Source organism: Typopeltis vanoorti, chromosome 26 (assembly GCF_054136105.1).
Source record: "Typopeltis vanoorti isolate ZY-2024b chromosome 26, IOZ_Tvanoo_1.0, whole genome shotgun sequence".
Taxonomy (NCBI): Eukaryota; Metazoa; Arthropoda; class Arachnida; order Uropygi; family Thelyphonidae; genus Typopeltis; species Typopeltis vanoorti.
The window spans coordinates 13,724,317-13,737,690 of NC_143574.1; the positions used below are offsets into that span (position 1 = coordinate 13,724,317).

The window sequence follows — 13,374 nt, forward strand, 5'->3', positions numbered from 1 at the left end:
AAAAAACACTGCTCAGAGCCTGGATATAGTGCTTTGTGAGATTTCAAACTCTCTGGGAATATCAGTAATTAAGCACCCTTCTTCAAGCTTTCCAAAAATTCTTCCCTGCATGAAATAACCTAGATAATGTCTTTGTCACATTACAAGACATCCAAGTTTGCAACTTTATTCCTCCACGAAATGAGCTTCCTTCAAACAGTTCACTTACCTGAGCCCTTGCCTTTTATCCTCATGGGTGCTACCACATGAATCATTCGCACGCAATTCGAAAATTTGAATGTGTACCCACTTTCTATTTGAAATCATCAGTTATACAAATTGCCACAAGCTGATGAACACTATTTCTGAAGATTACAGTTGCAATCTTTGAAATAGTATTCATCCTTAGGTTTTGGACACCAGTATATTATATAAGTAGCCTTGCGAGCTTGGTTTTTAAGAAATTATACCTCTTTAATTATTAAAATTTTAAATATTTCTGAATTTTGATTCAGAGCATATTGCAGATTACCTGCAATTTGTAAAATCAAATGTTTTAAAAACCAGATGTTTTGAAGCAAATTTATTCTTCCACCCCTCTAGTTTTAGCATAATATAGGCCCAACATTTTATGTATAGCAAGCTTTTTTGTTTGATCAGAAAGTATGTATATCATACTTGACACAAGATTATATGCAAAGGATAGGAATAGATAGTATATTGGTTAGATGGATAGAGATTGACACTCTAAACAATACCAATAAGTTGTGTATGATGGAGCAGTGTCTCAAAAAAGGAGAGTAACCAGTGGTGTACCTGAGTGTTCTGTTTTTGTGCCTCTGCTGTTTGTTTGTAAATGATATATCATGTTTACTGACTGGGCATCTTCATTTGTTTGCTGATGATGCAGAGTTTGGGAGAATTATAAGTAGCACTGCCTGATGTTATTCCCTTCAGGAAGATTTGAATAGACTTTTCACTTAGACAAAGGAGTGAGGTTGTAGTTTTAATATTAGTAAGTGCAAGGTGTTACATTTTAGGCTGCAGAAATATAAGGCTGTGTACTATATTGATGGTGCTGTACTGCAGGAAGTGGATGAGATTACAGATTTGGGAGTGACAGTAGAATTGAAGTTTAGAGGGCACGTTGCAAGTGTTGCAAAGGCTGCACATCATAGTGCCACTATAATAATAAGTACTCTAACATGTAGAGATAAGGGGGTAGCTTATATAAAGTGTAAAGCACTGGTCAGACCACATTTGGACTATTGTGGTCAGATCTGATCACCTGGTTTTTAATGTGAAGTAGAAACATTGGAGAGGATCCATAAAAGAATGACTAAGACAATCTCAGGACTATGAAATGTTAGCTATGGAGAGAAATTGAAGAATTGTGGATTGCAGAGTTTGGTGGATATGGACTTGGACTGAACAAATGGACAAACTTACAATGAAATAGACTTCATCCTCTCCAACAGAAGATATATAATAAATAATACCAAAGTGCTTAATAGATTCAATACAGGAAGTGACCACAGACTAGTAAGGGCAAAAGTATGGATCAACAAAAAATGGGAATGGAATAAGCTCATAAGAAAAAAGTCCAATTTAGTGAATCTACAGAATCTCTACCACAATAAAAGCTGTCATAGAGAATCACTCAAAAATGAACTAAAAAAGTTAAACACAGCGCTACCATCGATGATGCTAATGAAATATTAACAAAATCTATCTTGAATTGTGCACTAGAAATAGGAGGTGTAAAAAGTCACCAAAGAGAGGAAAAACTAAGACAGGAAACCTTAGATCTGATGAAGAAAAGAGATTTGAATGACACCAATAAAATAGAATATGAGGAAATTTGTAAAACTATATGTAAAAGGATAAACATGAACTTAGATCGTATAATACTAGGAAAATTAAAGAAACAATAGTAATATGAAGGTCCTAAGACGAACATTATCAGTTGGAACAAAGGAAATAGCTGCTGTAAGAGGAAAAAATGGTGAACTTATAAAAAAAAATAAAGATGCAATAATCAAAAGAATTCAGGAATTTTATACTGAACTCTATGAAGACAAAGATGGGGACATCCAAGAATCATCTATGGATAACTTGAATGAGGAAGAACATGATGCCCCTGAAATCTTACAAGGTGAAGTGGAAATGAAGAATGGAAAGGCCCCAGGAGAAGATGGAATTATGGTAGACTTCTTAAAACTGGAAGGAAGCTATATCATCAAACAGCTGACTAAACTTTTAATAAATGTCTAAAACAGAGAAAAATTCCAAAAAATTGGAAAACAATTCACTTCTAATATTAATTTTTAAAAAGGGCAATAAGGAAGAAATTAAAATCTACAGACCTATAAGTCTACTTCCCACCATATATAAAGTTTTCACAAAAATTATAAATAATAAAATAAAATCTAAACTAGAGGAATGCAACCCTGAGAACAAGCTGGATTTAGAAAGAATTACAATACTTTGGACTATATTCACACATTAAGACAGCTCATTGAAAAATCAATTGAATACAATAAACCCTTATGTCTGGCCTATATAGACTGAAAAAGCATTTGATGCAGTTAAAACATCTGCAACACTAAAAGCACTTGAAACCCAGGGAACTGAGAGACCATATATTGAAACATTAAAAATATTTATAATAATGCAATTTCTGTAATTAAATAATATAAAAACAGTGAAAAGTTTCCAATACAAAAAGGCATCCAGCAAGGTGACACCATATCTCCCAAATTATTTACAGCTGCACTAGAGGAAGTCTAGAAGCCTTGATTGGGAAACAAAAGGAATAAATGAATGGAGAAAGGCTGCATCATCTGAAATTTGCAGATGATATTGTCCTACTAGCAGATAATCTTAAAGATCTGGAAGAAAGGCTAAATCAGCTAAATGAAGCCTCCAGAGTAATTGGATTAAAAATAAATAGAGAAAAAACAAAAAATAATGATGAATAAATAAAGTAACCATAGAACTGTCAAAATTGAAAACCATGAAATAGAACAAGTTACTTCATATGTATATTTTGGCCAATTGTTATCCTTTGAGGAGTGCCAAAGAAATGAGATTGAACGAAGAATTCACCTTGGATGGATGGCTTATGGGAAAATGAGAGACATATTCAGAAATGACATCCCTATGAGACTAAAAGGGAAAGTTTTCAACCAGTGCATACTTCCTGTCTTAACATATGCAGGAGAAACATGGACTTTAACAGAAGCCCTAAACAAAAAGCTGAGAACAACACAACATCGCATGGAAAGAAGTATGCTAAAAATAACATTAAGAGATAGAAAGACAAATACATGGATAAGATCTCAAACAGGTGTCATGGATATTGTAAAATTCATTAAACAGGCTAAGTGGAAATGGACTGACCAGATGCAGTGATGGCAGATGGACTAGAAAAACAACAGAGTAGAGACCAATGGATGGAAGACAAAGAGGAAGACCAAGAAGAAGGTAGAGGGATGAACTGGAACAAATTGCAGGAGTGAGATGGATGGGAGAGGCAGAAAACCGAGTGATCTGGAAAATCATGGGGGAGACCTTCATCCAGCAGTGGACAGAACCAAAAGGTTGAAGAAGAAGAAGAAGAAACATTGAAGAGGATCCAGAGGAGAGTGACTAAGACAATTTCAGGACTGGAATGTTGGCTATGGAGAGAAATCGAAGAATTGTGGATTGCAGAGTTTGGTGGATAGGAGGAAAAGAAGTAACATGATAGAGACATTTAAGTTAGTGAGGAGATTTTATCAGATTGATCCAGAGAGGATTATAAAAAGTCAAAGACAAGAGAGGAAGAACCAAAGGCCCCCCCCCCTGGAAATTATGTAAAAGTGTGGTGAGGAGTAGATTTTTTACATGGAGAATTGTCATTGAATGGAATGCATCACCGGAATATGTTGTTAATTGTCGTTAAATATGTTGTTTTACAAACCAGATGTTTTGAAGCAAATTTATTCTCCCACCCCTCCAGTTTCTGCATAATTATAGGACTTGCCAGCCTGGCTGCCCGAGTTGTATCCACTCTCTCCAGCCAAAAGGCTGCGGGTTCAAATCCCGCTATGGGCATCGATGCGTGTGATTGTCTGTGGAAATACTAGTGGTAGTGGTTGGCGATAGATGGCATTGGTGGATTGTGAGTGGTGGAAACCGAGTTGTAGAATAGGTGTCCTCCCTCAATGAGTCTTTGGACTTCCCGGAGGTGGCAAATAATAATAACAATGCAGGGAATGTTAAAGATTATGATAGGTATGTTGTCAGTTGAATGAACTTTCACGATGAGTCTGCTGACTCCAGAGGATGTAATAATAATAATTAAATTATTCTTTTCATTCTTTATCCAAGGAGTAAGGAAACAAAAGTTCATATGTGAAGTACCTTCATGACTAGGCTGTTTGTACATAGACACCATTCCCTTCACATCCATTTTTTTTTTTTTTTTTATGTTGTGCTCATACACAAGAGGTTGGTTGATCAACCTATAGTACATTAGTACTGTGTATGGGTAGTGGATCAGTTAAGGAGGAACTTGTTAAATTTGATTTAAATGACTAAATTGTATTCCTTGGGAAAAACAGCAGGGGAGGGGAGACTGTTCCACAGTGCAGCAGTTGTAGGGATGGAGGAAAAGAAACTTGTTCTGTTTGTTTCTAGGTGTACTGTGAAGGGATGTTGAGTAGCAGCTGCACATGTTACAACGACTTAGTACTGAGTGGAGGAATTATTGATGCCATTTCAGATGAGCATTTCCCATGGAAATACTTATAGAATATAGATACTGCAGAGACCAAACGTCTGTGCAAAAGTGGTGGGGAGAGAGATAGTAACAGATGGTCATTAATAAGTCTAATTGCCCTCTTCTGTATTGAGGCAAGTATTTTGAGAGAGCTTTTAGGGGCCCCCACCCCATATGTGGCAGTAATATTCAATAGCTAGTGGATTTGTGATTTGTATAATGTTAAGAGCTGTTCAGGAGTGAAGTAATGTCTTGAGCAAAAGAGAAATCCTAGTTTTTTTGAAGCTGAGGATGCAATGGTTGTGATGTGTTTATGCCAGGAGAAGTTTGATGTGAGGGTAATTCCAAGAAGAGAGATCTAAAACTCTCTGGAAATTTGGGTATCATCAAAAAGGATACTGGGAAAAAATTGTTCTTTTTTATGGGAAATAGGACAGAACTGGGTTTTATCAGCATTTAAATTGATGAGGTTATCCAAACCCCATTGTAGGATGGCTTGGAGATCACAACTGAGGGTGGTGGTGGTTGAAGTTCTGTAGGTTGAGGTGAGTTGTGTAGGGTAAGGTTTATCAAATGAAAGCGAGGTGTGTAGTGTGCTGTCATCTGCAAAACTGTGTATTTGGGTTGGAAGTCAGTTGAAGTAGGTCGTTGATATATAGCAGGAAGAGAGTTGGTGAGAGGACAGAACCTTGTGGAACCCAAGTATTAATTGAATGGTGAGATGATAAGGAGCCATCCACCATCACACAGTGTGCGTCCAGACAGAAAGCTGGCAATCCAACTACAGAAGCCCTGGATCAGACCAAATGATGGTAGTTTGCTTAGTAAGCCTTTGTGCCAGACCCGGTCAAAGGCTTTGGAGATATCAAGTGCAACCACTTGGGATTCACCAGACTTCTCCGTACTGACAGCAAAACACTTATGTCACTATGTAGCTTTGCTAAAACATTACTTCGATGCCAGCTACAGGACAGTCAGAAATACATACCATATAACAAAACCTCAGACAAATAATTATATCACATAAATACAATAATCACTACGGAAAGGCCACACGTAGCTGCTACATCCCAGACATGCCAAATAAATTACCTTTTGAATACAGGAACCTTACAAACTACAGTTGCCTGAAAAGAGCCTTAAAGACATACTATGAACAAGAAACATGCACACTACACACCTTACAAACTTAATGAAACACGATACATGAGTGCAGGCTTTCCAGTTCAGCCCACGTCAAGACATTCCAAATTATTGTGTAAGTATGTGTGTGTGAATTTCTCAACCTACAGCTGTAGTGGAAATCAGGGTTACAGGAAAATTCATCGAAAAGGCAATTCATCGAAGACAATTCGTCGAAATGCAATTAATCGAAAAACAATTCACCGAAAATTTAAAATTTTCGATAATGTTATGGTAAAATAATCCATTTAGAACAAAAAACTTAACTATGCAGACTGCTTCTTGTACTGCAACTTATACTAATTCCGCCAAGTCAGAGAGTTTTTGTAATCCAGTACATAATTTGGACACATTATTTCTCTGTCGCCCTGAATATAGCTGAACTGAAAACTGGAACGGTTCGACATTTTCTTGTAAAAGTTTCAAATAGCGAATCTGAGTAAACTTCATCCCATAAAAATTGCTGTATTGAAGTCGCATATTACTACTAGCAACAATAATAATAATGAAGCCCGCATAGTTCAGTCGGAAAAAACGACGCTGTTTAGTTAGAAAGACCTGGGTAGTTGGATCCCATTTACGCATAATTTTTATCAGTCCTGTTCTGCTAAAGGCAAGTTAGCAGGCATAATATAGATACGGCTGGGCTTTTTTTCTGGAAACAGCAAATCAGTCCCATGAACAGACATGAAACAGTTATCGGACAAGAAAGACTATATTATTATTATTATTATTATTATTATTCCTGATACCTCCAAGGAGTCCGAAGACTCATCGCGGGAGGACATCTTCAACTCTCTCTACACCTTACCTCTACTACGAATCAACGCCATCTACCGCCCACCTCCAACACCACCACAACTAGTAATTTTTGTCTGTAAATTGCGTGTGTTCTGAAGGGCCGATTTGTATGTATGCGGGATGAAAAACCCGAGTTTCCGGGAGAAAAAACCCTGCTACCTCCGTATGAGATCGGCTAACTCACCATCGATTGAAATCGACCAGATAAAGATTCCTCTCGTCGCGACGAGAATCGAACTTAGGCCTATTCCAATCGAAGGGCGCAATGTACCGTCGTTCTTCCAATTGCGCTACGGAGGCGCTTAAGAACCATAAGAACCATATTGTTCTATAATTTTTCTCTATGAGAGTAGCATTGTAATCTCCTTATTCACGGCTCAGGTTTCGTTCTAAATGGATCAATTTTCTCATAACATTTTCGAAAATTTTAAATTTTCGGTGAACTGTTTTTTCGATGAATTGCATTTGCGACGAATTGTCGTTCGATGAATTGTTCATTCGATGAATTGCCTTTTCGATGAACTCTCCGGATACCGGAAATCAGACCTATCAAACATCAGCCTACTTCTCAGCACAGCAAACAAACCAATAAATAATAACTAACCAATGTTATTCTTAGGTAAGCTTAACAAGTAAGCTTCGAGAATGAACTACGTCATTTTTACAAAGATGCTCTACAGCGGTGGAGAAATACAGAACTTCATCACACACTGAAAGGATCAACAGAGTCAGCTGTACTAACAGAACCACTGTTTTCGAACAGAAACATGTCTCACAACTGGCCAGCCCTTCCTTTTCCCTACATGGAACTAGGAAGGAATAAGAATCAGGCGATCTCCTGACCCAGACGCTAAGCTGGAAAACACTAACATGCCTACCGTTAAAAAACTCCAAAATTGAAAAGCAATATCAAGTGATGCAAGTTGCTATTATAAAAGCTTTCCCGGATATCGCTACATCTCAGGGAATCCGTATTTCTTTTAGAAACTGAAGGGAGCCCACCTTTCATCTTGCATCATCTGAAGCCTCACTTCCAATTCTCCCCTCCAACCACGAGAAAATATACCACTTCCTCATATCAGTGCCTCCAACTTCGCCCTTCGTATATTCATCCTTAACCCTCTCATTTACTAAGCTGCACATGCCACCCAGTTTTCAGTGGGATCTTCCATATAAATCGAGGTGTGCCAAACAGATTCCGACATACAGTGGGGGCTATGGCATAACATCTTATCAACTCCTACTAAGCTCCACAAGTTTCAGCTAAGAGAATCGGATCAGTGTCTATTCTGTGAAGTTTCAGGCACCCTGGAACACACATATCTAATCTGTCCTGCAAACAAAGCGATGATCACTATGCCCGGAATACAGCCTCTAGCACCTGTAACTACGCACACAGCCAAGAAGACTACTGGAATTTAGTCCATACAGAAGAGAACAAACACAGAATATGCAATTTTCTCTTCATCTGCGCCAAGACCGTTATTTGCAATTTCTACCTTAAGCACACAAGAAATAACCAGCACCCATCCATCGCGGAAGCGGAACAAATCCTCGTGTAGCCTACGTTAGAAACTACAGAGCAGGTTTTCACTGGAATTTGACTACTACAAAGAAATTGGAACTGTCGCAAAATTCATAGAGGAGTGGAATTCAACTTGTACCCTTTTCTAGATTGCCGACGACAATACACTTCAGCTGAAAAATATATATAGTAATCATCTATATAGTAATCATAATCAAATATATATAGTAGTCAGATATATATAGTAATCTATGTAGTCAGAGATTATTAAGTCTGCTAATTGCTCGTGTTTTCGACCAGTTTGCCTGTCTCATGGGAAGAAAATTAAGTTTCTTGACGGGGAAGCCTTGCTATTTCTGTTTGAGATTATCTACCCTTGAAATAAGCTTGTTAATGTTCCTGACGTTCCGGGTAGAATTTTAACAATGGTCTTTTAAACTGAATGGAAATGCGTTTATTAGATAACAGACCTTTAGCGTAATTTTTTTTTGTTTCATTTTTAAAAATGAAACAAAAAAAAAATGTATCTTTAACTGTAATTTTTGGAGATTAAGACTATCATGAATTATTAACGCCACCGTTGAAGAAAGGCAGACAAATTTCGCCATCTCCTGGTCTAACCGTAATCCAACATATTCTTCCCCTGTCGAAGTGGCATAGCACCAAATCGACTGAAGAAAGTAGTTCTCGCTTCGAATGTAGTCGCTGACTACAGGAACTAATACTAACCCTTTTCTTGAATTAATCGATCTCGGACACAAGCATTCGAGTTTTAATTTTTCACCAGACAATGAATATATTGTGTTACCAAGAGATGGCGACACTGTCAGCCGTTTCCTCACCAGAGCCGATAATTAGTGGTGGCCTTAGGCTTCTCCTGGGCTACCAGTAGAGATAAAACTATCTCTTTGATCTGGAAACGTTAGATAGCTTACTCCATAGAAGGGAAAAATGGTGCTAGAGGATTTGTAAAAGTGTTTTACTTACAGGCATCTGTTTGCTTTACTGCTGCTTAAAGCAGGCCTGATTCGGGTATCAGTTTAACTGAGTTGCGCGATTAAAAACTCAACCCTATCGAGAGAAGAAATCTCATGCGCTTATATCAGGGATCACTAACTCAGAAATCGATTAAAAAATAAAAAAGACTAAGAAATAGTTCCTTTATTCAGTCGCGTGCAACGTAAGAAGAGGCTTATGTGTTAAAGCACATGTTAATTTATTTTCATGGTATCGATTACAAGACGAAGGAAGAGAAAATAATTAATATTTATATTGCTAGCAGAGGAGATTAAACTGCCCGCTCAGTCTCCAAAAGTTAGACAGGTCTAAAACGGCCTCGTCTACTCTCTATACGTGAATAAATGGCGTGCGTTAGCTTATTTTTTTATTCATTAATTTATTAGCTGATATTTTAATGGTATTATATCCAGCATCTTCAGAGCACAAGAACGGTTCGTTATGGTACATGAAACCACAGCAATATGGTACGACAGTGGGACTAGTTTAAAAAAAATATGTAACAGGCAACACAAAGAACTACAAGGACCTCCCAGATGAGTCTTTGACTCCATGAGGTCTTGGGGAAATAATAATAATAATAATAATTAGTCACCATTATGTTGAAAAAAGAGAGGGAATAAGTATTAATTAGATCTTAAAATGGCCGTTTCTCAAATTTTTGGGAAATTTATATAGCCATAAGCCTTCATAGTTCAATCAGTATAGACGAAGCCCTTTGGTCGGAAAGACATGGGTTCGATTCTCTTCAGGAACCTTTATGTGGTCTCTTTCAATGAAAGGTGAGTTAGACGGTCTCATACGGCGGTTTTACATCCGGGGTTTTCCTTGAAACTACTCGGGTTTTTCGTCTCCCAAGAACAGGCAAACTAGCCCATGAACACACATGGATTACAATCATGAATATGCCGGTCCCGAGCCTGGATAAAATGGGGGGGGGAGCAATGGTGAACTATCCTGTGAAAAATTTCACCAGGAAAACTTTGTGGGCAATACCTACCAGTCACCTAGGGTCGGAAATGACTGAAGGGGAAAAAGCACCCCATACAGCCATGTTCGTTGATGTTTTGAGTACTTTGCAAAGCTACTGCTAATTCCAAAACCAATCTCTCTGACTTATAATGACCTCTCTGTAGCACTTTTGTTTGTTATTTTCATTTGCGCTTGTGTGAAGAAGTATCTAAGGCATGGATTGCTGGACCCGACTTACCATGACGATAATGCTGAATGTATTTTTTATGTTCATCAAGGTGGATGTCAACAGTTCTTGCTGTCTGTGCATAGTGAGTCAAGTCACAAGAACAGGACACTTCATAAACTTCTGGATGTGATAGAAAAGATAGTTGTCCTCAGGTGATTGGATGAGAGTAGCCAATTTGACATATGGTTTAAATATGGTATGTAGCTGATATTTATTAAGCACTGTAGATATCTTTGCAGATGTGCCTTCAATATATGAGATGGTAACAGTTTTTCTGCAATTTTGTGTGATAGGCAACTGAGGGGATTTTTGTTGAGCATTTAGTATTTTTTCTATTCTATGGTGATTATAATCATTGGCTAAGAAAGTGTGATGGAAGTGAGTGAGTTCCGTGCTAAGCCCATTGTCATTGGAACAGATAGCTCTAGTTCTGTGAATTAGTGTTTTTAGGATACCATACTTTTGAGCTGGATGATGGTGTGACTGTTTGGGCAAATATCTCCGTGGATGTGTGGGTTTCTATAAACAGAATAAGATAAGGAACCATCTGGAAGCAGTGTGATTAGTGTATCCTGGAACGACAGGCAGGCAGTCATTAGCTTCCTGTTCCATTGTGAAGTGGATTTTAGGATGTTGACTATTTAAATGCACTAGAAATGTATCCAGTGTCTGGGCCGTGTAACTATCTGGACCATATTTTCTTTATTCAGTGTCAGTATCAAATCAATAATTATCTTTCTTCTGCTTATGTAATGCCATGGACTTTACTCCGAGTCTAATAATAATATGTACATGCGTAATAACAACTATAGCAGCAGATCATTATCTTTTTTAAAAATCTGAAAATAATAAACAAAATATAAAATCAATAATAAACAATGATTCGAATATCTATTTAAAATCATCGATATTCTTGCGCCAGCGATCTGTGATTGGCTAAGGGTGGATGCCCCCCCCTTCTTTCTAATTTCCTTTTTTGGGAATAAAAAGTCTAGTAGTTTTTTATATAGCGGATGGTAATCAATAGTCGTTTTTAAAACTGAAAATACATAAGTAAATATAATTAACGATAACCAATGTTTTTTTCTAGGGATAAAACGGCCTTCCCTACTCCCTTATAGGAAACTAAAAGGCATTAGCGGATTTATTTATTTATTTATTCATTTTGAAAAAATAATAAATTTTGATGATTCCATTTCAGCTTGATGAGAGATTCTTTGTATCAGTCAAGCGTATGGATTTTGATTTCGCTTTTTTTGGTTGAAGTCGGTAGAGGGTGCAGAAGTTGAAAACATTGAATACGGAGATGTTTGATACTAAGAAGTTTTATGTTATCATGTGGGCGTGAGTGGACACCTGATGATATCTGAGTTCTTATTATGGTAGTAGGATTTTGGAACATTTTCTCTTTTTGATTTAGTCACGACTGTATCATAGTAACCATTCCCTTCTACAAAATTATTATTTGATTATTTTAGCAAGCAACCACCTTCCTGATTGCTTGCGATGTTAGGTTAGGCACTCATATATATGATGCAAACTGCACCCTGCTAGAGCGGTGATGCAAAACGGACGTCATTATGCCCGCTTGCTACTTCCTCACTTTTATCAACTGTATCTATGTCGTTACTGTCGATATCTGAAACGTACATATTTAGAGTACGTGTATTTAGATAGGAAGATATGCTACTAATTCTAAAATTAAGGTTAACATGACAGTTGGTGCCATGGAAACTCCCTTTAAAACCGGGTATTTATATGTTCCACCTCAAGGATTTTTACGGGTATGTATTAAATTAGGATGACAATTTTGTATCATAATACTTTGTTCTGATGAATCGGTAGTCCGGGTCTGTTTGCTTATATATAACTATGCTAACTTCCGTCGTATTCTATAAATGAAGTACTTGTTATTAAATTGTAGGGTTATAGATATTTATATATTTCTCATTTAATTATTTTTAGCGCAGGTTAGCTTTGTACTTTACTTCAATTTTTTCCATAATTCCATATATTTTATTTTTCTTAGAACAAGCTCATTTCTGTCTAGATTATGAATTTGATTTCTCAGAAGTTTTCAAAGAGGAACTGAAATAAGTTTAATTGAACTTGATGCGCATGGTTGTTTTAAAATTTATTGTACAAATTTAGATAATAAAGCAAATACGCTCTCGCAAATTCAGTAATTTGTGAGGGCGTACTTTACTCGCTAAATTTACAAATTACTAAATTACACATTCACAGATTACTGAATTTGTGAGGGTGTCAATCCACTACACAAAACCTTGGGGGGGGGGGGCTTGTAGTTTTAAATACCTGGCATGTAGTATGAAAGGCATGATTAATGCAGATTGTCTCTTTATATCAAATAGCTTACCAGTTTTAAACATTACTATTTACTGCAATTATATATATATTATTATTATTACTACTATTATGTAATCCCTCCATGGAGTCCAAAGACTCATCGAGGGAGGGCACCTACAATATAACTCTGTCTCCACCACTGAATCCATCAACTACACCAACATCATCTAGTATTTTCATACTAGTACAATATTTTCACAGACAATCGCAAACATCCATGCCCACAGCAGGATTCGAACCCACAGCCTTTTGGCTGGAGAGCAGATACGCTAACCGCTCGGCCAACCAGACTGGCACACATAATATTGTTTTCCAAAGTTTGTAAATATATATACTTGACCATTTTATGATATTACTTGGGCACTTTTTCTGAAGATTATTCCAAAGGTTATGGATGATATCAACAGAAAAATCAAAAATGATGGCTTTAAAGGACAAGATCCAGTAAGAACTAAAATAGTGATAGATAAGATTTTAGAACAGGTAAATTCATTTAACTACATAGGGTGTATGATTACATATGAAAAAGATATAAAC

At 37.0% G+C, this 13,374-nt stretch overlaps 1 protein-coding gene across 1 annotated transcript in view; it reads left to right on the plus strand.

Annotated features, from left to right (window-relative positions):
• Window positions 1-11,771: 11,771 nt before the first annotated feature.
• Window positions 11,772-13,374, plus strand: part of LOC150092342 (uncharacterized) — a 54,013-nt gene continuing 52,410 nt past the window's right edge. Inside the window, exon 1 of the mRNA XM_090414979.1 lies at window positions 11,772-12,254. Coding sequence (XP_090271105.1) covers window positions 12,183-12,254 — 72 coding nt within the window. The 5' untranslated portion in view covers window positions 11,772-12,182. The remainder of the gene's footprint in view (window positions 12,255-13,374) is intronic.